General features: G+C 38.3%; 1 protein-coding gene across 1 annotated transcript in view; it reads left to right on the top strand.

Annotated features, from left to right (window-relative positions):
- The window catches only part of DIP2B (disco interacting protein 2 homolog B), a 195284-nt gene that overhangs the window by 153285 nt on the left and 16935 nt on the right, over positions 1 to 25064 (top strand). The window contains exons 23-34 of the mRNA XM_027844301.1: positions 3183 to 3384; positions 7081 to 7190; positions 7314 to 7394; positions 7809 to 7932; positions 9293 to 9414; positions 10845 to 10956; positions 13106 to 13215; positions 16782 to 16912; positions 17480 to 17648; positions 18585 to 18755; positions 19684 to 19745; positions 22371 to 22428. Coding sequence (XP_027700102.1) covers positions 3183 to 3384; positions 7081 to 7190; positions 7314 to 7394; positions 7809 to 7932; positions 9293 to 9414; positions 10845 to 10956; positions 13106 to 13215; positions 16782 to 16912; positions 17480 to 17648; positions 18585 to 18755; positions 19684 to 19745; positions 22371 to 22428 — 1452 coding nt within the window. The remainder of the gene's footprint in view (positions 1 to 3182; positions 3385 to 7080; positions 7191 to 7313; positions 7395 to 7808; positions 7933 to 9292; positions 9415 to 10844; positions 10957 to 13105; positions 13216 to 16781; positions 16913 to 17479; positions 17649 to 18584; positions 18756 to 19683; positions 19746 to 22370; positions 22429 to 25064) is intronic.

The following is a 25064-nucleotide window of genomic DNA, read 5'->3' on the forward strand; positions in this document are numbered from 1 at the left end:
CCTGCAAATTGTGGCCCTCACCTTGTTCTTTACAGCAGTCACCCACATATATTTGGGTACTTCTGGCAAAAGAGGACTGGTAGGTACCACTCAATCTGTCCAAAGTAAATCACCAAGGCCCTTCCACTTGGCTTCCAGCTAGTAACTCTACTCTTATGTTTTGCATGTCACTCTTGTCTCTTTCTTGTATAAGTTTAAACAATTTCATCTGTCTTTACTTGTTTTTCTGCCCATAAAATTGATGATCATTAAATGGTTACCTATCTTAGACGTTTAGTTTTGAACCAGTCAGTGGCTATTTATTGAACAACAGCTAGGTGCCTAGAATTGTGCTAGAGCTTTAGCAGGTTTGAGGAAAGATAGTTCCAGCTCTTAAGGAGCAGGAAACTAGTCTAGTTGTATGAAATAGAAAGTAGCACTAGACAGTCTATACATGTTATCGAGTACACACTATAAATGTAGAATGTTTAGAGAAGGGATAGGTCATTGGCCATCAGAGTTGTCAGAGAATACTTCATAGAGGAGGCAATATTTAAGCTATGCCTTAAAGAATGAGTAGGATTTGGACATAGCAAGAGAATATTTGTAGGGTATCTGACGTAGAATGAAAGATGCATCGCATAGTAAAAACTTGGTGAAAATTTGCATTGATTCCCTTGCGTTCCCCCCACCCCAACTCTTCAGAGCAGCTTGGCCATAAATTTTGGCTTTCTTATAATTTGTCTCGTAATGTTTTCATTGATCTGTATATATCGTGTCTATGGCTCTTCTTTACCTCATTCTTCTAAGTCTTGAAAGAGGATTGAGTTTGATAGACCTTTATTTAGCAAAAACACAAAAAACACATTTGAAAAAAAATCTCATTTGAAGAAACAGAAATACGTCCCTTTTGCCTAAATCATTTCAGAGTTAGGAAGCAATTACAGAACCTCAGATAGAAGGGAGTTCAAAGGTCATCTTGTCCAACGCATTACCTTATTAAGTCTCCCTTTTACAACATCATGAACAAGTGGTCATCTAGTCTTCATTCAAAAACCTACACTACAGTTTTCAGTCCATCCTTCCTGAGAGAGCCAGTTCCATTTTTGGACAACTCCACTTATTAGGAAGTCTTCCATATGCCAGTCATCCCTAATTCCCACCCCCATCAAACTGAACTGTTGAATGTCGTTATGAACATAGCAAAATGAAATTTTGGGGATGGCAGTTACATCATATTTTTTGACCTGAGCCATGTGGATGAGGATTATTGTTTTCCTAGTGCCAGGAACACTGTAGAATAGGCACTAGACAGCAGAGCCAGAGCTAAACATTAGAGCAAGTGGGCACTGGGTCTGGACATAAAAGAGTATGATGAGAAGCATTTTTTACCTTGAATATAATAGGGCCTGAATAAATGCTTTTGAATTGAATGATTCTCTGTCCCTATTGATTTATGAAGGCATCTTGCATAACTACCGTACATTTGCTTTGTTTTTTTTCTGTACATACTGATATGTGTACATGTTGTCTTTCTTGATAGTGTATAAACCCCGAGAGAGTTGCCTTTTTTTTTTTAATCTTTTGGTCTTTTTATCCCCAGTACCTACTGTGGTGGCTGGCACATAGTAGGTCCTTTAAAATGCTTATTGTTTGATTTGTAAAATGCACATTTGTAATAACAGAAAACTCCCTTTTCCACAGCACTAATTCAGCTATTTATATTTTGTGTCAAGTCAAGTTGCATGTGTTGTAGTGAAGGTTCACAGTACCCCAGAGAATTAGTAACATATAAATGAATCTAATTTGGAGACTTTACCTAGAGCACACAATTGGCTTGGCTCTTCCGTATCCCATGTGTTCTCATATTTCAGAACTCTTGAATCATAGTAATGGCTTGAGGTAGAATGAGTAAGGAATAACACTTCTGTAACACCTCATAAATTGGTAGTCAAAGGGAATCATTCAATTCAGTAGAAATTAAGTGCCTACTATGTGCAGGGCAAATTCAAAGTGTGCCTTGTGCCATGTGCAAGAGATTCAAAGACAAAAATGAAACCACCCTCTCAGAGAGCATGCATCTGTATAAAGGCAGATAAACACACACAAGGTGATGTAAGGAACAGCTGGGAAAAACAGGGAAGTTTTCACAGACAACATGGCATATAAACAGAGCTATAGCATCAACTATAGAGAAATAATCATTAGTTATCAGTTAAGCACTCACATAGTAAGCACCTAAATTGACATCTTCCAAGGAAAGATCACTAAAAGGTGACATAATGCCAGAAACTGTACTTCCAGTTGAAAGATCGCAGACACTCATAACATAGGCTTGTTGGCATTCTATAGACCCTGACGTACATGAACCAGAGGCATTTTTCAATCCTCTCCCTTCTGTACAGCCTGTTTCTGAGTAATACTTAGAAATAAATATGCATGTTAGCCCGCTCCTCTGTTTTCTCATTTTAATTTAATTATTAATTTTATATTTATAATTACATGTAAATATATCATTATAATGATATATTTATAATTAATTAATTTGATTTCTTATTATTTTAATTCTTAGTAAGTATTAAGAATGAGAAAAGAACAATAACCTTGTAAGATGACTCTCACTTCTGCTTGCTAACCCATTCTTCTTTAAGGCCACATCTCATCCTTAAGCTCAGCATGTGCAATTGCTATAGCAAAAACATTTTGCTTAAATTTAGCCAAGCTGAAGAGTAGTAGTCTGCCTCAGCTTGCCAAATGAAAGACCAAAACAGCTTGGTCCAGTTTTTGACTCATCCACAGGCTCATAGGAGCTTATTTAGCAAATTAACGACCATCTGTGTGCTCATTCAGACTGCTTTTGCATCGTTTTTAACTTCTCATCTTTGCCACAGATTGAAAAGGAATAAGGGACCTTTGGGTGTATGAGGCACTTGTGTCTTGATTTGTATGTAGTTGCTGCTATCTACCCAACCTGGATTCCTTCCTTCCTCCCCCTATCCCCCAAGTATTGATTTACAAGACTTTAAGGGAAGGAGTGCTGTTTCTATCCATTATCATGTTAATTTCCTGATGTTGGACTGATAATATAATAGGAAGGAAGGAAGAGGCCCGGGACTGTAAGAGGCGATAAAATATATTAGGAGGAACTGATCATGAATATAATAAAGTTGATTAATTAACAGTTTTTCTTTGTGTTTGTTTAGGCAATTGACAGTATTCATCAAGTTGGGGTATACTGTCTTGCTCTAGTTCCAGCCAATACTTTGCCAAAAACTCCACTTGGAGGAATCCATATATCTCAGACAAAGCAGCACTTTCTGGAGGGGTCGCTGCATCCTTGTAATATTCTTATGTGTCCACATACGTGTGTCACCAATTTGCCAAAACCCCGGCAAAAACAACCAGGTAATGTGTTGACTCGAAGGTCCTAAATTGCAGCCTAGAGGAAAAAGGTGTTCCAAGCCTGTTTCAGTTGCCATAATTTAGATTCTCTTCATTTCACTTTGTTTAGAGTGACAAGTCTTACACAAAAGCCATAACACAAAGGGTAACAAAGCACCAACACAAGCCCCTTTCTTGGGGTGTATAGCTCTTTGTCTCTACTATTCACCTCTCAATGATATGACTCCTCATACATCCCTGTGGGGTCTTAGAGCAGCACTATAGTTGCACTATAGTTGGTGCAGTTACCAAAATCCTACATCTAGAACTAAGGGGAAACAAACCCCCAACAGAGCAGTCTTGAGGTGAAAGACTGGCTACTGGGAAATCTTTCTCCCTGGAATTATTGTTTACTCCTTTCCATATTCAAGTACCTGGTTTTGCCCAATTACGGGAGTAGGGGGATATTAATGCCTAACAAAAATTGCCTGTATCTAAACACAAGTTGAGCTCAAGTCACCATAAAGCTTTAGGAAGAAGCTAATAGACTCAGAATTGCCAAATCAAGAAATCCAAACATGCTTAATTTAAGTTTCTTTTTAAGGCAAATCTAGAGTAAGGAACAAGGCAATTCCTGGTACCGTGAACCTGGCAATCTAACATAGTGATCATTAGAATTTAGATTAGATCCTTCATGGGATCATAGATCTGGAGCTGGAAGGAACTTTAAAGGTCATCTCAAATCCAGACCAGAGCTGATGGACCTTTTTTGGGTCATGGACCCCTTCTCAGAATAGTGGGTTTGTTTTGTTTTGTTTTAATTCACAATTGAAGGAAATGCTAAATTTCAGTTAGAGATGAGTCTCATCAAAGTTCACAGGCTCTTTAAATCTGTCCATGGACCCCAGTTTATAGTCCAAACTAATCCCTTCATTTTACAGATGAGGAAACTGAGACTCATAAAAGTTCAATGACTTCTCCCACAAGTGGGAAGTAAGTGGAAGAGCTCAGATTCAAATTCAGGCCCTGGGATTCCACATTTATACTGTATTGTATTGCCTCCATGGCTTCAAATTTTATTAATAATATATTTTCATTGAGAAATTAAGTATTTTTATTTGCTGCTAATAGCATGAAAGATCCCCATATTTGTACGTGCCTGAGGAACAGTCACACGTTAGAGCAAAAAGGACCTTGAAAACATGATTTAGATTAACTTTAATATTGAGGAAGAGGAATTCCTCAAATGGAATGAGGATGAGAAAACTGTGATGAAAAAAGCTGAAGTAACTCGCTCAGGGTCTCACAACTGGAGTCAGATCCTCAGAGTCACAAACATAATGCTCTTGCCACCACACAGCCCAGAAGTCTATTTTTCAAAGCAAAATATTTCAAGAATATACTATAACCCACTTTCTTTCAATGGCAACTGCTTTGAATTTGTAGGCAGATGGTGGTATTTAATTATGATAAAAACTGTAAAATATTTTGTTAAAAAATGATTGCAAAGTACAGCAGTAAATTATTGAAAGTTCTGCTACCTTTCATTCTTTCTGGGAAATTGTAGCAGATTTGTCTGTTAAGATGTTTATATAAAGTAGATTCTTCTCTCTAGTAATATGAACTATAGTTATCCTGTGAATGAAGATTTTTATCCCAATTAAATATGTACTTACGTTTTTAATCATCAACATTTACTGAATACCCACTGTACCTAGCTAGGACATACATGACATTTACTAGGTGCTAGGGTTGGTATTTATACTAAATGGTGAAGACACTATCCCTGTATTCAGGAAGCTAGGATAAATGAGCCTACATCCTGCTAATCAAAGGATTCATGGATCAAAATGCATACACACACACATATATACATATATATATATATAATGCTACTCACATTTAAAAGTTATGACAAACTATTTTCTCTTTTTTTGTTTGTTTCCTCTTTCTCATGGTTTTTCCCTTTGGTTCTAATTCTTTACAACATGACTAATGTAAAAATATGTTTATTATGATTATACATGTACACCCTATATTGGATTGCACGCTGTCTTGGGAAGTGGAGAGCAGAGGAAGGGGGAGAAAATACAACTCAAAATCTTATAGAAGGGAATGTTGAAAACAAAAGACAATTAAAATAAAATTAAAGAAAATACCCCTTAGATTGACAAAGTTGACAAAAAAGGAAAATTGCAAGTGTTGGTGAGGCTATGGGAAAATAATCACATTAATGCATTGTTGATGGAGTTGTGAATTGGTCCAGTCATTCTGGAAAGAAATTTGGAACTATGCCAAATTATTAAACTGCTTACCTTTTGACCGAGAATTACTACTACCGTGCCTACGCCCCTAAAGAGAGAGAGAGAAAAAAAGAATACTCAGAAATACAAAAGTATTGTAGTTGCTCTCTTTGTGTTGGCAAAGAATTGAAAACTAATGGGAGACCCATCAATTGGGGAATGGCTGAACAAATTATGGTTTTTAAATGTAATGGAATACTATTGTGCTATAAGGAATTATGAAGAGGATAGTTTTCAAGAAACATAGGCAGTATTATATGAACTGGTGCAGAGTAAAGTGAACAGAACCAGGAGAATAATTCATACAATAAAAGCAACTATAAAAAAATAAATAAATAAAAGTAATGACGAAAGCTTACAAAACACTGTCCTGCTTAAGTAAGTACACACAATATACACACCAAATCCCATTACCTTGAAGTTGAGACCATAAATACCTTTTAAGTGAAGGATTCTGTTTGGGGAAGCTGTCACCATATTCTCCTGGATGCTCAAAGTAACAATACTTTGAGTCTTGTATTGAATCTGTATCATTCCCTTCTTAATTTCCTGTTCATGTGCCATTCAGACTACATAATCCTAAAATTGTATACCAGGATCTCAGAGTGCAAAGTGAATGAATAGGTAAGTAGAGATGAAGTAGTTTGTAAACTATTCCAGGGACAGTGAGAGACAATGATGAAGGTGTAGCACAAGGTCTCAGAATGTGTAGTAGTGAAAATGGACATAGTGACTCAGTTGTCAGAACTGGCTGAGGATATGGGAGAAATGGAGAAGATGCCAGGGCCAGGTTCTTATTTGGCAGGAACATGTGGATGGAGGAGTTGTGCAGAGCTGTGAGAATAATAAGGCACAAATACAGTAGGCGTGGTAGTGTGGTTACTGCTGCTGATGTCACCTCCCAAGGAATGTACACTGAAACCATACCCCCTCTGTAGATTGCTCAACTTAGATTTCATCTAGTAAGTTTTATGTCCTAGGAGGCTGGCAGTTCCTCCTTGGAGTCAGAGAAACCTAGGTTTGAAAAGCAAAGCAACTCTTGACCCTTGCAGTACAATCACGAGCAAATTACTTACCTAGCCTCTCTGAAACTCATCTTTCTTCCCTGTAAAATGAGGATAATAATACCAGTTATTACCTATCCCCAAGATTGTTGTGAAGATCAAATGAGATAATACATGTAAAGTGCTTTGTAAACTTTACAGCGATATTTAAATATCCATTGTTATTATTACTTCTCCTAAAAGATTCTCTATATATCTGCATCTCTAGATTTAGTATCCTTATAACTTTGTGCTCTGATTGATGCAAATTAAGTTGGTGCTCGATATGAACCAGCTGTAGTTCAGTTTGGATGTGCTTTCAGAGAAGTACAGTTTGAGGTTAGTTTCCAAGAAAAATTTGTCTTTGCTTACAGTTGTAGGTCCTGCCTCTGTGATGGTTGGGAACCTTGTTGCTGGAAAACGAATTGCACAAGCTGCAGGGAGAGACCTTGGGCAAATTGAAGAGAATGATTTGGTGAGAAAGGTGAGTGTTCCAGATGTAGCTTTGAAGTACATAGAACTTATTGTAGAACTTGCAGTTATAGAACAGGAGGCAGCTTAAGAGACTCAAGTCGATGACCCTGTTTTCTCTTTTTTATGACTGCAGCACCAGTTTCTGGCAGAGGTATTACAGTGGAGAGCTCAAGCCACTCCTGACCATGTACTCTTCCTCCTGCTCAATGCCAAGGTATCAGGAATGAAATAATACTGAATACTGTCCTATATTATTCTGAGTACCTTTGATAGAGTTCTCGTTCTTTCAGTAAAGTGTCCTCTATTTAAACTCTACATCCAAAATCTGCTTTTTTCTTATAACAAATAAGGATGATTTTCAGAATTACTGGAGGATTAAACTGTTATTCGCCAGCATAATTCTACTGTCTCTTCTTAGAATACAGACAATTTTTATGGTCATTAATAGAAGTATGCAGATATAAAGAGAGTTTGAAATGGGCTTCAAAATTTGATATGGATAATCTACAAAGGCATAATATACACCTAAATTAAGAATTGGTTGTATTGTTTTTTTCTGCATTGAAATTTGTTTTCATTTTGCTTCTCAGCTCAGCTTCCATTCCATTGACTGTGTTTCTGTTTAAAGGGAACCACTGTATGTACAGCCAGCTGCCTTCAGCTTCACAAGAAAGCAGAGAGAATTGCAGGAATTCTTTATGATAAGGGACACCTAAATGCAGGGGACAACGTAGTGCTTCTTTATCCACCTGGTAAGATTTTGGACAATAGTCATCATTCTTTAATCCCAGGCTTTAGTTGTTTGTCACTTAACCTCAGAATCACTGAAAACACTGCATGTCTACAAGTTCAGGAATAGGGAGTATTTCATCTGTTATTTCTAACTCACTAATCTCTAAAAATCACCATAACTCAAAAGTGTCAGGGAAATGATATTTGTTTGAAAGAATTTTCATGGTGTGATTAAACTGTAAATTGCTTCCATTATTGTATGTTTTCAATTCTTGTATGATTTTTCTCCCTATTACTCCAACAACCTCTTCTTCATAGTAAAAGAGAGTCAGAATTATTTGATGACAGTTTTGGTATGCACAGTGACAAAATTACTAGTTGAAATAATTAGATTTTTCCATTATTCTTTTCACTGTGCTTTATTCCTATCTCTTGCCCTGTTTCTGTCCCTAACCCTTTATACTTGGCTCCCTTTATATTCCTCTCTTCATTGTATGGAGTCTTAGAGTAAGAGGAGACCCTTAGAGATCATCTAGCAAGTGCCCATCCATTTAGAATCCCCTCTATGGATGTTACCTAGCCTTTATTTGACTATTTCCAGAGAATATTACCTCACTAGGAAAGCAGCCCATTCTATTTTGGATTACCTATGATTATTAAAAAGTTCTTTATATTAAACAAAAATCTGTCTCCTTACAACTAAGTTTTGGTCCTTCCTAGTAATTGACCTTTATTCTGCCTGAAATTTTACGGAGTAAATCTAATGACCTTCTGCAAGAGAGCCCTTCAAATGTTGGAAATACAGCACAAGCTTTATTTACGTCTTCCCTTCCATCAACTAAATATCCGCCATTGCTTCAGTCATTGCTCCAAGGGCCTAATTTCCACATATTTCGTTATCCTCCTTTCTCTTTTCCTCTGTCCCTCTTAATGTGTGGTTGCCAGTCAGGAACACAATACCCAATGTTATCTGACCCAGAGTGAGGCATCATCTCCCCTAATCTAAACATTTCTACTTAAACTCTTAGGTCTTTTTCATATGAACTGCTATTAAATCATGATTTCCCAATATCGTATTTGTGTAGGTGGTTTTGTTGAACCTAAGCACAGGACTTTACATTATTTCCATTAAATTTTATCATTGAGCTTTTTTTTTCCCATAAAGTATATTCACTAACTTTCTTGGACTCTCTCTTTTGCCTTTGATCTTTTCTCTTCTTTGTGAACTTCCTTGTTAACATCACCGCTGAAATTTTATCTGAATTACCCATTTGGCATATGATTTGATGAACAGTGTATAAATTATCTGTTGTTGAGAGTTCTAATACTTGGCATGTTAAATGATATTCTGTGACAATGTCCCCTCCTGTTGCCTTGCAGGCATTGAGTTAATTGCTGCGTTCTATGGCTGTCTATATGCTGGGTGCATTCCTGTGACAGTTCGACCTCCTCATGCTCAGAACCTTACTGCCACCCTACCCACTGTCCGCATGATTGTTGATGTAAGCGCTAAGTGTAACCAAGCTAGTTGTTTTGTTTTGATCACCATCCCATCTGGGTTCAGACAATTGATGATTCTCAGGGATTTTCCAAATTGGTTTTCACTTTGAAATGGCTAGAGTTCATCTAAAAATTTCATGGAAACTCACTTTGATTTTTGCTAGATCTCTTCACCTTAATCTTGTCTCTCAACTTTTATATAATGCCTAAAGATATAGGATTGCTATATTGCAATTAATGATTAGTGAGTTAGAGAGTTTTGAGTTTTTGTGGTGCCCGTTGAAGGGCATATGTAATTTTTATTACTCAGCACCCCATGAAATCTGTCTTACTCTTTTCCACATAACCTCTTCATTCTTCCCTTTCCTGACTCATTCTTGATTTTGTTATTTTGGAATGTGATCTGGCACGGCATTAAAAGAAGCCCAGCAAGGATGCCTCAATATATTTGTAGAGCAATCTGTTCCCATGGTATTAACAAAATTGTTTTTTAATCAAACAAAGGGCCCCAGTGACAAGTTGCTATGGAATATTTAGTATCCAAATGTCACAAGATCCAAAATAAATAAATTTAGTTGCATTGAATCCCATTGTAGTTTAGAGCACAGGGCAGTTAAAGTTTGAGTTTCAAATGTATATAATGTTTTTTTCTGAGAATGACTTATGTCCATAGGATCAAAGAGTGCTCATTATAGATTTTCGTAAGTCCTAATGGGTGAATTCTGCATAAATTTCATCATGGTCCGGGTAGTGGGGTTGAGAGATCAGAAAATGAAAATCCTGCTTTTCAAATATATCAGGCAGTATAGTATGGTAAAAAGAGCACGAGACTAGAAGTCAGGACAGTCCTAGATTCAAATCCCACCTTCAAGCACTTAACCTGTCTCACTTTTGGTTTTCTTATTAGTAAAAGAAGGCACTAATTCCTATAGTATTCACCTCACAGGATTGTGATGGGGATCTGATGAGGAAAATATATGGAAAGTATTTTGCAAACCTTAAAGTCCTATATAAAAAGATGTTATTGTTGTCAGTATTATGTGTCAGTACGGGAGAAAACTAAGACTACAGAAATACATTTTGTTTCAAGTCTAGAAATGGACAACAGACTCCTTTTATATGCTTCAGAAAGAAAAAATGTAAGAGAGAGAAAACATTTTTTCATACCTGCTTCATTGGCTGGATATCAGAAGACCTAGATTCAGGTTCCAGCTTTGTTATCTCAGGCAAGTCATGTGATTTCTCTGGGCCTCAATTATCTCTTGTTTGTAGAATGAGAAATGAGAAATTTTGCCCAGATATCTGAGGTCCCTGTGAGCTTCTAGGACAAAAAAAAAAGATACAATCCAGAGTACTTGCCTAGGTAGTAATATGTTTGATACCACTACTGCTTATGATTTTTTTTTCTTCTTTTCTCACACCTGTTTACTAGGTCAGTAAAGCAGCCTGCATTCTCACAACTCAGACCCTGATGAGGTTGCTGAAGTCTAGAGAGGCAGCAGCAGCTGTAGATGTGAAAACATGGCCAACCATCATTGACACAGGTGAAAGGGTCATCATGACTTCAAACCTCCAAGCACAGTTCTTAGGCACTTTTTTCCAGTGTGGTTGAGGGAGTAAATTCTACTCATTCATTCACCTGTGCTACCTAAGAAACCCCAGAAGATTATGCTAGATTATATATAAATCACACTTACTTATGTAGTACTTGTATTGCAGCATATTTCATTTATATGGACACAAAAGTAAATATTCATTAGACAAATTAAATTTCTCTAAATGGCATTGCAAAAAAGCCCAAGAAATTATGAACCAAATCCAAAGATTCCTGAATATCAAATTCTAAAAACAATTTAAAATGAAAAAAGTTCTGTGAACACATGTTATAACTCACCACTATCACTGACCAGTAGTGTTGTATTCACTCTGGGCAGGATGATATTTAAGGTGATTATAAAGTATTAAGAAGATCTCACCTCTACCTTTTGATCTGGTATAATAGAAAAATCACTTGATTAGGAGTTGAAAGATCTGTTTTCTAGTCCTGATTCCGTGGCTTACTGACCATGCAACTTTGGGCAAATCATTAAATTTCCCTCATCTGTGTAGTGGCAGTAATGAAAACTGCTCTAGTAGCACCAGTGAAAATAAACACCAGCTTGTTCTTACTCTGGGGGATACTAGTTGCTAGCAAAAAATGAGATGTATCAATATTTTATAGTTTGTAGACCATGTCAGATGGCATTAATTAATTGATAATTTTTTTGTCCAGACATCTGATTTCATTAGTATAGGGCATTCCCTGGTGAGGAAACTTCTGCTGATGCAAATTTGCAATTGTTCTGCAACTTAGAGTCTTAGAGTGTGTTGAAGGCCCTGAAGGTTGAGTGGTTTGCCCTGAGTCTTCAGCCCTTATATGTCATATACAGCACTCAGACTCTGGTCTTCCTCATTCTGAGGCTGGCTCTCTCTACTATACCACACTGCCTCTCTGTGATTATTCCCACCATTATTGTTTTGATGAATAAATTGCAAGACAGAGCAAATACATAGATTTTTTTAAGACTGTGTAGTACAAATGCACACATACATATATACGTCTTTATGTTGACACACTTTAGACACTGAATTCCCCATGACATATGAGTGATTGCCATGGGATCAGTACTACAAATTGATCTATGGTTGATGAGTTTAGTCTGAGAGATTTATAGGAAATGATATGATGGGCATGATTTATGCAGTGGTGTAGATCAGGAACCAGAAAGTTGCCTTGGAGGACTATAGGTTAAGAAAGTCTTTGACTCTTCAGGAGATTGAGTGTTAGGTTAAGGTAGTTTAGGACCAAGGATAAAGTGCCCCAAAACTGGAGCTTAGTTTCACTGCCTTTGAAGCACATGTGTCTAAATTTAGTCTTTATCGAGGAAGCAGAAGGAGCCATTCTAGAGTTCTGAGGGCCAGGGTATTGCATTTCATGAATGGAGAGAGGGGGAAAAAGGTGTCTGGCTTTCTGTCTGTACTCTGGTTCATTGGAAACTTGATTGTATGAACCTCTAAAGTATTTTTTAATGGTTGTAGTGTGCTAAGGATAGTACTTTTGAAGCTATAAACGACCAACTCTCTGAATCCAGATTCACACTCAAAGAATTCCAAATTTCACTTTTTAAATAAATTCCATCAAATAAACATAAAATTGTTTCTTTTCAACCTAGTGGTGGTCTCATCCCAAAAGCACCTCCACATGTGACAGAATGGCCTCCTGGTTGAATACTTAAGTGAAGAAGCCAAAGCTTACTTAGTAAGGCACAGAAACTAAACTTTACTGAAACAATTTCTAAGAAACTACTTGAAATCAGTCAACCAATTTTGAAACATTTGTTAAGCACCCACTGTCTTCCATGCAGTGTGCTAAACATGAGAGCTACAAAGACAGAAAAGCAACAATCTCTGCTCTCAAGGAGTTTTCATTCTTATAGAGGAAGCAACTTTGTACACAAATACAGACATTAAAAAAAAAATACATACAAGGTAATTTGCAGGGTGGGGAGGCATTCCTAAGAAAACCAAGCACTCTGGTGAGCAGAGAGTACATTCCAGGCATAGGGGACAGCCTGTACAAAGGTAAAGAGAAAAGAGTGGGCAGTGATTTTCATGTTGTAACACTCTTGACCTCTGTGGATTATTTCTTTGCAGATGATTTGCCCAGGAAGCGGTTACCTCAGCTGTATAAACCTCCCACCCCGGAGATGCTGGCATACCTCGATTTTAGTGTTTCCACAACTGGCATGCTCACAGGAGTGAAGGTAGCGTGAGGGGTCATGTTCAGATGTTTGCTGGGTGTCAACGACGCCAAAAAATTGTTCTGTTTGAGCACAGAGGGCAGAACTAGGAGGAAGAGTGAAAGTCACAGAGAGGCTGATTTAGGCTTGATAGTAAGCAAAGTTACTACTAAGTAAATCTGTCCCAAAGTGGAGCAGGCTGCCTCAGGATGGGGTAGCATCCCCTCATTGAAGTAGAAACTGGGTGACCACTTGTCAGTTATGTGATTAGATGGCTGTTGAGGGGCGGGCCCTCTAACTCAGAGTATATGAAATTGCACTTATATAAAATCCCTGCCCTGACGTCCCAACATTACCAATCTTGACCCTATTGTGAACCTGTTCAGTTTACACTGTTGCTCCCTTGGGCTATTTCCCAATCCCAGGAGGGTTCCCAACACCATCTAGTTGGTTAAACATGTTAACTGGGTTTACTACAAATTTATGTTAATCTCATCGGTTCCTTAGCACTATGCCACTTTTTAATTTTTCCCCAACTCTTGCATTCCCCACAACTAGTTCCAAATCATTTCCTCCTTAAACTCCTCACATACGATTCCCCTTCCCTTAACTTTCAGCAAAAGACTTCTTCAAAAGGACATTATACTTAGATCACATTTTATGAGCTCCCTCTTTTCCACAACTTTGTATCTCAAAATCCCTTGTCATCATTCCCCCATTCTCTCCTTTACTTCAGTCTCTGAGCAAGAGGTGACTTCTTAGTCTCACCTCTATTTTGTCCTTGATCCCATCACCCATTTTCTTTTCTGGCAGTCAGATTATTTTCTCAGTTATCCCCTCTCTTTAATCTTTGATCTCTCCCCTTATCTACCTGCTCCTTAGAAAGAAACACAGATCTTACCTATCCTTAGAAAAATTTCAATAGGGGGCAGCTAGGTGGCGCAGTGGATAGAGCATCAGCCCTCTAGTCAGGAGGACCTGAGTTCAAATCCAACCTCACACACTTGACACTTACTAGCTGTGTGACTTAACCACATTGGGCAAGTCACTTAACCCCATTGCCTAAAAAAATAAAATAATAAAGTAAAATTGATAGATTTTTTAAAAAAAGAAAAAAAATTTCAGTAGAACTTAACCATCCTCTCAAGCAATTTTCTTTCTTCTGTCCCTTTCATAGCCAAACTCCTAGAAAAGGATGTCTGTGCTCTCCATTCATTGCCTCTATTTCTGCTCTCAACCCCATGCAATCTGGCTTCCATCCTCATCATTCAGTGAAAATGTCTCTTGCCCAAGGTTTCAGTGATCTGTTAATTGCCAGATCCAAAGGCCTTTTTCATTCCTTATCCTGCTTGATCATTTTGCACCATCTGACACTATTGACCACTCTCTTCTCTCTGGGTTCTTGTGACACTGCTTCCCCTTAGTTCTCCTATCTAATTCACCGTTTCTTCTTTGTCTCCTTTTGGATCATTATCCATGTCCCATGCCCTGAGGACATACTCCAGGTCTCTACCTTGGGCCCGCTTCTTTTGTCTCTGTACACACATTCTCAGTAATATCTGCTCCCATGGGGTTAGATGGTTGACTATAAAAACATGACTCCCAGTTCACATATGCATCCCTAATCTCTCTTCTAGCCTCCAGTCTTGTGTTACCAACTGCTTATTGGATATTTGAAACTGTACATCTTAAATGCATCTCAAACTTATTATGTTTAGAATGGTTCATCATATTTTACCTTCAGACCCGCTCCACTTCTCAGCTCCCCCACCACCGTCCTTCACGGTTGTCAGAAAGGCTTACGACCTCAAGTCTTCTTCAGGTCATCACTCTCACTGAACACACATATCTAATAAGTTGCCAAGTCTTGTTAATATACAACTCTAAAAACAGCTTTGCCTCCTTTCTCCTTCTCTTTTTTCACATTACAGCCCCTCTAGTTTAGGCCTCACCACCTCCTATCTAGCCTATTGCGGAAGTCTCCTGTTAGTCTCCCTTCTCCACACAGCTCCCAGTGTGATATTTCTAAAGTATAGTTCTTGTGCTGTCACTTACCTGTTTACAAAGCAGTGCTGTATCCAGGAGAAAAGGCACACTTCTCTATATGGCGTTTAAAGCCTTTTACAGACTGGCTCTAGCCTGCTTACCAGGGATATTGCATATTACTGCTTTAAGAACCCTATATTCTGGCTGAAAAGGCCTATTTGCTATTTCTTGTAAACAGCCTTTACACAGACTGTCCCCACCTAGAATGCACTCTCTCTCTATCTCTACCTATTAAAATCCTTTACTTTTTTCAAAATTCCGTTCAGGTACAGCCTCTTACATCATATATTTCCTCACCTGCTCAGCTGTTAGTGCTCCCTCAAAAATTACTTTGTATTTTCTTTGTAAGGATTCTACTCTCTTGTTACATGTTCTTGTTGTTTCTCCTAACTGAAGGTAAGCTCCCTGAGGGCAGGGACTCTCATTATCTTTGTGTTTCTGGAGCTTAGCAGTGTGTATATTATGCAGTAGGTGTTTAACAAATGCTTGTTTATTGATTAATTGATTGCCCTGGGGCCTTCCCTTCATTGTAAAAGGACTGGATGACCCACGGTTCAGAAGCCTGGGGCTAATGCAAGTTTATTCCCAATGGTGACATTTATCATAATTATTATTTTCTCTACAGTAATCCAGATCACCCTAAATGGTGTGATGTGTTAGATTATTAGAATTATAGCCGTTGAGAAATCTTAACTCAAGAGTCACACTTTAGTCTAACCCTCATATACTGTGGATAACCTCCACTGAAGTCCTACTCCGGCTTTATTAAAGTATAGTGGTGACCTTTGTTTCTGAAAGGCTGTCAGCATAATACAAGCTTTGGTAAGTGCTCCCTAGGTACAGAGGCTTGGAATATAGACCCAGCGTCACTGTCTTTCAAGAGCTATCATTACTAGGTTTGGATAGCTTGACCACTAGGTTATAAATTGTTTTGGTCATAACAACTTATCAAACAGCTCGCTAAGGCAAGAGGAGCTGTAATCTATTTTAGTAAAGAAAGAATCCGTACTAATACAATCATAGGGGTTTTTTTGAAGCATTAAAGTTAGTCAGATAATGAGGAGATCAACCAATAAGAGGCCATAATTCCAATGAAGCTTTTGGGGGGCAGCGAGGTGGCGCAGTGGATAGAGCACCAGCCCTGGAGTCAGGAGGACCTGAGTTCAAATGTGGCCTCAGACACATAACACTTACTAGCTGTGTGACCCTGGGCAAGTCACTTAACCCCATGGCCTAGCCAAAACAAAACAAAAACAGCTTTTGAAATGAGGATTTACTTCCATTTATGCCAAGAGGATCATTTTTTTTTTCAATTTCTCCATAGTATTGGCAGCTTAACTAAGAGATGTATTATAGCTTGAGAATAAGAACAATTCTTTGAGGTGGGCAGAATCACAGTTTTTTACTTTTATGCTTTAAGGTGTTTGGGAAAACTAAAAGTCATATGCAACCAGCTCTGGGCTACCCCTCTTCAGTATTCCAGCCATACCTGTTTCACCTTTGGAATCACCATTCTGTCTCTATCTCTGCTTCATACCTTGCAGATGTCCCACTCTGCTGTAAATGCTCTTTGTAGGGCCATCAAACTCCAATGTGAGCTGTACTCCTCTCGGCAGATAGCCATCTGTCTTGACCCCTACTGTGGACTTGGCTTTGCACTCTGGTGCCTCTGCAGGTAAGGGGTTCAGACTGAGAAACTGTCAGAAGTGAAATGGTAGATTGGGTTATTACCTTCATACCGTTAATTAGGCATTTTAATTTACTGTGATTTTAATCATGTTTTTAAGTTCCTGATATTTAATTTGCTAAATGCATCATAGATATTGATTTGATCTTTATCCCAACTTTTTCCATTGAATTGTTTTCATACTAATTAAGATTGTAAAGGGGAAATAATTACCCTCTTCCTCTCTTACCCAATAATCCCCTTCTTAAAATTAGTGCCAAGTTAGAGGATGACACTAATAAATTAGGACATGACCAGAAGATCAGAATGGGCCCCCCTCAAACATGTTCCTGGCACCTGGGAAGGTGGTCAGATGAAGTGATAGTGGGTGGTAGAAAAAGATCCTCCCTTTTCTTGTCAGAGAGCTGCCTATGTTACGGATAAATGCCATCTCCTTGCAGGTACACACTTCTGGGAATATTGGTTCTTGAATGACTGCAGCCTTGGGCCCAGTTCTTTTACATAGGATTCTGCCATAATCTCAGACATTTCTTCTCAATCCTCTCTCTGTTGCAGTGTATATTCAGGTCACCAGTCTGTTTTAATTCCTCCCATGGAGCTAGAAAACAACCTTTTCCTTTGGCTTTCTACTGTAAACCAATACAAAATAAGGGACACTTTCTGTTCCTATTCAGTAATGGAGCTGTGCACCAAAGGGCTTGGAAATCAAGTGGAAGTCTTAAAAGTAAGTGATTTTGCAATCTGACATTAGAATTGGTATAAAAAGTGACTAAGGAGATGGTCCTATAAGAATTTAAAGAAACATTGCGTTTTTAAAGGGCGGGAGGAGAAGTTGTCATTCATCCCATTTTAATTACATGGATGGCCCTGAAAAATCAACTGGCCTCAAAGCACTGGCATGTCCCCATTTTTCTGGCAAGTCCATTAAGCAGATTCTTAGTGAGCCCTGAGGCAGCTATTTCTCAGCTCCCTGCTTTGTGAGGAATAGTAATGACCATTGGGAGAATCAGTGGAAAACTGGGTAGAAATGACACCATACATAGAAAAGAGAACCATGACTTCAAATGAGATTTGAGATCTTAGATGCAAGAAGCCAAGACAACACCTTCACTATTTCAGTAGGTTGGTTCTTGTGTTTTCAAACAATGTGTCTAATTGATGGAAGAATCATCATGAAGTGACAGAAGATTATCAGAAATGCATTTTAAAAGGGGGGGAAAATATGAAATGTCAACTTTCCGACATTTATGTTACCATGATTTTCTTCCTTGTCACCAAGACAGTATTGTCTTTAAGAACAGGAATAGAAGACTAGAAAACTGTACTCAAAGATTCTACATTTGTTTGTTTTTTTAAAGAAACTCATTTGCCCTTTGTGAAAGAGGAACAGAAAGGGAAAACAAGATACTTAACGAAACAAGAAACTGAAGATTTGAAGCTTAAAATGAAGAAAAATATACAATCATTATATCAGCTAGGGGCAGTGCCTCTAACTAGTATTCCTTGGGTATTTTCTGTTCCCAAAGCTCTTGCCTTTCCTCTGAATGTTTGTGGTGAGACATTGGAGTCTTTTAGCTTTGTATCTGGCTAGAAAGAAAGGCATAGCTGATTATTCATTTGCTGTGTGTTCATATGTGTTATTGATCAAACCTTTTTACAGGCAAGAGGCATAAATCTGTCCTGTGTCCGGACCTGTGTGGTTGTTGCTGAGGAGCGGCCTCGTGTCAGCCTCCAGCATTCCTTCTCCAAGCTTTTCAAAGATATTGGCCTCTCTCCACGGGCCGTCAGTACAACATTTGGATCAAGAGTCAACGTGGCAATCTGTTTACAGGTGACCTTCTAGAAAGTTTTTTCACTTATAGTTCTGCTTCGTTTTAGAGCTAGTAAAGGAGTTAGTGCTCCTTACTTGTTTAAGAGCATATTTTGGACCTTCTTGGGCCTTACTTCCTTCTGATCTCCTTTTTCTATGTCCTCAACTCTGTGCCATCAGGAGGATTTTTTTAAAAAGGGCACCAGCCTTTCTCCAGATGTATGCTAACTAACTTTGTCCCTTTACTTCTAAACCTGGGATTGGAACAGAAGGGAAATAGCTGGAATTGAGGCTGCTTTCAAACAGTTTCCTAGAATAAAGAGTGAGTCAGAGAATTAAAGAGGATACTAATTTACTTAGTCTTTGAATTAGTTTTATAGCTGTTTCCCAGCTCTTCTTACGCATTTATGCCAGAATCCTCAAAAGGTGAGGTTATGTTCTTTGGATTTGTAACACTGAAGCATGGTTAGTGATTCAGTATGATTTCCACTGACATCTTCATAGGTCTCCTTTTTTCATCATCCTGGGGCCATGTTGGCTAGTATAGTAGACACCCTACCTCCTGACTCCCAGCAACTCTGAGCCCAAGGCAGGAAGATACTTAACTTACTTCCTAGTAAACCCTGAAAATTGCTGTAGCACATAGAAATAAAAGAAGAGGCAGAATTCAGATCTCACCTCATTGCAATAAGACCAACTTGCTTATACAGCTTTATAGCATTGAGATAATGAGCACTAAATTGAAGTGTGGATCTTGATTTCTACTTATAAGCCTTTACCAAGTTGCAGAGAAGTAGGAAGATAGTTTTCAAAGTGAGGTTTATGTTCTTTATCTGCATGATTGAAATCTGTGTTGTTGTTTTTACTTTAAAATGGTGAAATAGAAAAAATAGAAAATGATTTCTTTTTTCTGAATAAATAATATATTGGAATTTTTTCTTTTCTTTAGGGAACCTCAGGACCTGATCCAACTACTGTGTATGTAGATCTGAAATCCTTGAGACATGACAGGTAAAGTAGTTTCAGTTTTATACTATAAAGGCCTCCCTTTTAGAGTTGGCAGGTACTGGTTAAATGCACATTGAGAGAGCCAACTTTTTTCCCCTATAGAAGGAAAAAAGAATTTGCATACCTTAATTTTTATTAGCACCTGATGGATTTACGTATGGTAACAGAAAATTTTTTATACAGTATTGATGAGCTGTATTTCTGAATCTGAGTAATAGTCACAAGATTTAAAGCTGGAAGAGACATTAAAGGCCATGTAGCCAGAGCTCTGCATTTTACACATGAGGAGTCTTAGGCCTCAAGAGGTGAAATACCAAGCCCAGAGTCACACAGGTGATGACTGGCAGCACCAGAATCAGTTCCCACTTTGTGCATTAGGTTCTACTGGGCACTAAGCAGGAATTAATCTAAAACAAGAAATGGTTCCTGTGGTTTGAGAGTTTTCATTCCAAATATAGAAGACATATGAACAAATGGAGGAAGCACCAGACTAGGGAGTACAAAGACCTGGTTTGGAGTCCTGGCTCTACCACTTAACAGCTGTGTGGCCATAGGCAAGTCATGGAACCTCATTGATTGGTTCTTCATCTCAAAAATGGGAACGTTGATGTCCTCTGAGGTCTCTTCCTGCTCTCAAAGTCTGTGATTCTATAAAAGTGCAAACTTGTCTGTGATTCTAAGATAAATCACTTCATCACACATTTATTAGGTTCTTACTGTGTGTAGAGCACTGGGCTTGGTCTTGGAGATGACACAGACCCTCTCCTTAGAGGCTGGTGGAGGAGGGACACATCTATAGATAACTAGAAGGGAAAATGAGTAAGTACTGTGAGAAAGGTCCAGGCAAAGGGTAATGAGAAATTGAGGGATGGTCTGAGGAGGGACGTCAGTCCTCAGTGCTCTGGGAAAGATGAGGAGGAAGAAAGGATCTGAGGAGTGTGAGGGATGAAGGGCAGCATAAACGCAGGCTGTAGACACCACAGAGGGGGACAGTAAGGATGTAGAGTAGTACAGCTCAGCTGAAGAATGTGTTGTGTGAGATAAAGTTCTTTAGCTAGTATGGAGCCAGGGTGTGGAGGTCCTTGGATGCTAGGATTCAGAGTTGATACTTGATCAAGAGGCACTGAAAGTTTCTGAGGAGAGGAATGATATCATATTAGCCCTATGGTTAGGAAGATTTACTCTGACAGTAGCTGGAAGATTGCTTGGAGACTGGCAGTGAAGATACCCATTAGCAGGCTATCCCAGTTAGTCCCAGAAGAGATAAGAGCCTGAATCAGTGTGGCTACTCTGGCAGTAGAGAAGATAGCAAGATGCAAGAAGTTCGTGAGGTACAAATGAGAGGCCTTGACACCTAACTAAATAGCTGGGGTGAAGGAGAGCTTATAAGGGAAAGGAAGAGGAAGGGAATAAGTATTTATATAGCACCTACTATGTGCTAAGCATTATGATTCTTACAGCAACAACCCTGGGAGGTAGGGACTATGATTATCCCCATTTTATTGATGAGAAAACTGAAGCAGACAACAATTAAGTGACTTGTCCCAGATCACAGAGCTAGTAAGTATCTGAGCCTAGATTTGAACTCAGGTCTTCCCGACTCCAGGCCCAGAAACCTATGCACTGCACCACCTGGCTGCACATGGAATTAGTGTTGAAAAAACAGATGTAGAATAGGGGTTTGTTCTGAGCCTAAGGAATCGGGTATTCTCCTTTGGTTTTGAGGGAGAATTTAGTTGTATTTTCTTTTTTTCTTTTTTTAAGCAATTGGGGTTAAGTGACTTGCCCAGGGTGACACAGCTAGTAAGTGTCAAGTGTTTGGTCTGAGGCCACATTTGAACTCGGGTCCTCCTGACTTCAGGGCCGGTGCTCTACTGTGCCACCTAGCTGCCTCTAGTTGTATTTTCTTCTAAGTGCCCTGGGACCCCTTTCAGAAGTCCCACTAACTTTCTACGTGTTGATGAAATCTCCTTAGCTTATTGCTACAAAATGGTTAGCTACTCGTAGATTTCAGAGACTCTAGACTTTTTCCAGTATCTTTCCTAAAAAACTGGAGAATTTCTCTAACATTTGGTAGGCTTTGCTGAATAATGAAGGTCAGCTTCTTATTTCTTGTGTGGCATGTATGCTATTTTATAGGAAACCATAGGTCAAAGCCTAGAATAAATGTCAGTATTTAAAAGACGTCACATTATAAGCAAGTAAAAATTTTATTAAATGATACAAAGCTAAGGGGGAAAAAACCTAGAAGAATTGAGGTTATACCAACTACAGTCATGTGGGGAAAAATGAATGAAAAGAAAAAGTCAGAGACTCCTGATGGGATTTAGAAGGAGGAATGAAAAAAGTGTTATGATACCTTATACATTGAAATTAATCAAATGTAAATAATTATCAAGCAAGAAGAAAATTAATAAATAGGAAGAATTATCTGTAGCCTAGTCTTGCCCCCCAGTGGCAGCAGGTATCTTACTGATTAGGTGAAACAAGCAAGTAGTTCTGTAACCTGAAGATGTTTTGAATTTATTTTTTCAAGGTACGTATAAAAGATATATGTGTGTACGCGTATATGTATGTCTACAGAAAGCGAGAGAAAACACCTTTCTGACAAGTGTGTTTTTTTCATAGGGTTCGTCTTGTGGAACGGGGAGCTCCCCAGAGTCTACTTCTTTCAGAATCTGGAAAGGTAATTTGGGAGTTACCTCGTTATCTTAGATACTTTTACCTAAACAATATGGTGTGGCTTGAAGAATTTCTAGGAACTAATGACAGCCAGATAGTAATTAATTGATATTCAAAAACCAATCCCCAAGGCTTACCTTTACCAGGAGCTTGAAAGTCTTCCACAAGCTGCTTTTTGCTAGAGTTGCCAACAAGAAGCAGTACCAGCCAGTTTGGATTTGTTTTCTCCCTAACCTTATCCTACTCTCTTGTAAAAAAGCTAATGAAGAGAAAATGGTTGCATAAACAAGAAAGAACTCTTGAATCAAGTAAGCTTTTGATTTTTTCTCCCATGATCACCCAGTCACAGAATTGAGAGTTGGCATAGACCTCAACAACCATCTAATCCAGACCATGTCTGAAGAGAATCCCCACTGTCACATAACTTGCAAGGGTTTACCAGGTTTCAACTTGAAGACCCTCCAGCATAAGACAAACTGGCCCCTCTTGAGGCAGCACATTCCAATTTTGGAAGCTTTTCCTTGTGTCCAGCCAACATGACCTCTTTGCAGAATATTCCACATCTTCTGCATCTTTTAGATACTTAAAAACAACTATCATAACATCCTCGGTTTTCTCTTCTCCAGGATAACCCATTCCCAGTTCTTTTTAGTTGATCTTCATATGACTTGGAAATGTTTTCCTGATAGTTTCAAAGAGTAGTGAGGGGAATGAATAAATGATGTAAGAATCTCTCACGAAATAGGGTTATTGATAGGTTAGCATTAATCTGTGTGTCAAGTAGTAATACTTAGTATTTGTTTAGTGCTTACTTGAACCTTGGCACAGTTCTCCAGTTGTTCTTCTGTTCATTCAGTAGTCAATAAACATTTATTAAGTGCCTGCTATGTGCCAGGCACTGTGCTAAGCACATAGTTCAGTATATCCATGGAAGATCCAAGCAGAGAAGTAAAGATTACATAATTATTAAATTGGCAGATGGTAATAAATTAGGTAGATTGCTAATAATCTAGACCCCAAGTCAGGAACCTGCCTCTTGAAGGCCCTTTGTGACTCTAAGCACAACCTTTTTGCATACTTGTCTAAAAAGGCTACTAGAAATGTAATTTTGAAAGCAATATACATGAAGGCTGATGGCAGGGCTTCTTAGAGTGATTGGCTTCCTAATGAATAAAATTTCCTGAACTTTGCTCTAAAAGATAAGATCGGGATAGGCACTGCATGTGTGATTTCATTGACACAGGGAACTCTCTCAAATGAGAAGACGCCTTCTATTGATGCAGTTCATTGCCTTCTTTGCAGTTTTATAGTTGAAGGGTGACTCCAAGCACCAGGCAGTTGAATGGCTTGCTTGTGGCCATACAGACGTTACCTGTTAGCGGCAGGACTTGACACCGGGTGTTCCTGGCTTTGGGAACTACTCTCTAGCCATCCCACCATGCCTCCTGTTCTAAAAGATAAGAATTAATTTTAAATGACTTTTAACCAACTAGAAAATAGTCCTACCAAAGCAAAATGAAATTCAGGAGGAGTAAGTATGGAGGGATGTACCTGAAGGCAACAAAGCAATAGTTAGAAAGCAGGGTGAACATTGGATATTCAAAGGAAGTAGACCTGAGTTCATAGATGATACAGATTTAATACACGTCAGTAATGTCGCACTGCTGTGGAGCAGAATGACCATCATGATTTGTGGATTCTTCTATATTCCTCTGCTTTAATTTGCTTGCATAATTATATCCAGTTCTAGTTGTAAAAGGATGTAGAGAAATTGAAAAAGCAAAGGGATCATATGATAGGTTTCATTAATTTTTTCTTGTCAAAAACATAATAATCAAGTTGGGTAAGAAAAGATAAAAGACAAATTATATACCAAAGTAGTATATACTTAAGTGCTAAATTAGTATTAAAGACAGTAAGCGCTAGGTAAATTTAATGTAGAGAGAGTGAGCCTATGGGCTAGAACAGTCAGATCAGGGGAGGCCTCTTAAAAGAGTTTGGTCTTGAAGGAAAGGAGGACTAAGGATCGGATTAGGGAATAAGGTAAGCAAAGTCATGAACTCAGTAATACATATGGCATATTCAGAAGATGACAAATCACCCACTTTTGCTAGATCAGTAAGTTTATGTAGAATAGGTGTTCTTAATCATTTTTGTGTCCTAATCCATTTTTGTAAGTCTGGTGAAACCTATGGACTCCTCAGAATAATGTCTCTAAATGCTTAAAATAAAATTACATAGGATTACGAAGGGAACCAATTATATTGAAATACTATTATAAAAAAAATTTTTTTTTTAATTCACGAACCCTGAGTTAAGAATTCCTGGTTTGGAGGAATCAGAGAAGATAAGGTTGGTTACAAGCTTGAAACTAGATTAAAGATCAATATGAAGAAAAAGAATATATCCTTTATTCAACTTATTGATTGGTAATAAATGCTTATTGGTAATTGATTGTATAGGCAATGAGAATTTGGCAAATTCATCTGGCAATGATGTTTTAGTAAAAAATGAGTTGGCTAAGAAACTAAGGCCTGAACTTTAAAAAAAAATTTTTTTAATCTGAATTAAAATATAGCAGATGTATGAGGTGGACCAGGGCATCCCAAGCAAGAGGAAAGAAAATATAAACAAAGACAT

This window comes from Vombatus ursinus, unplaced genomic scaffold, assembly GCF_900497805.2.
Source record: "Vombatus ursinus unplaced genomic scaffold, bare-nosed wombat genome assembly UNPS02014941.1, whole genome shotgun sequence".
Classification (NCBI taxonomy): Eukaryota; Metazoa; Chordata; class Mammalia; order Diprotodontia; family Vombatidae; genus Vombatus; species Vombatus ursinus.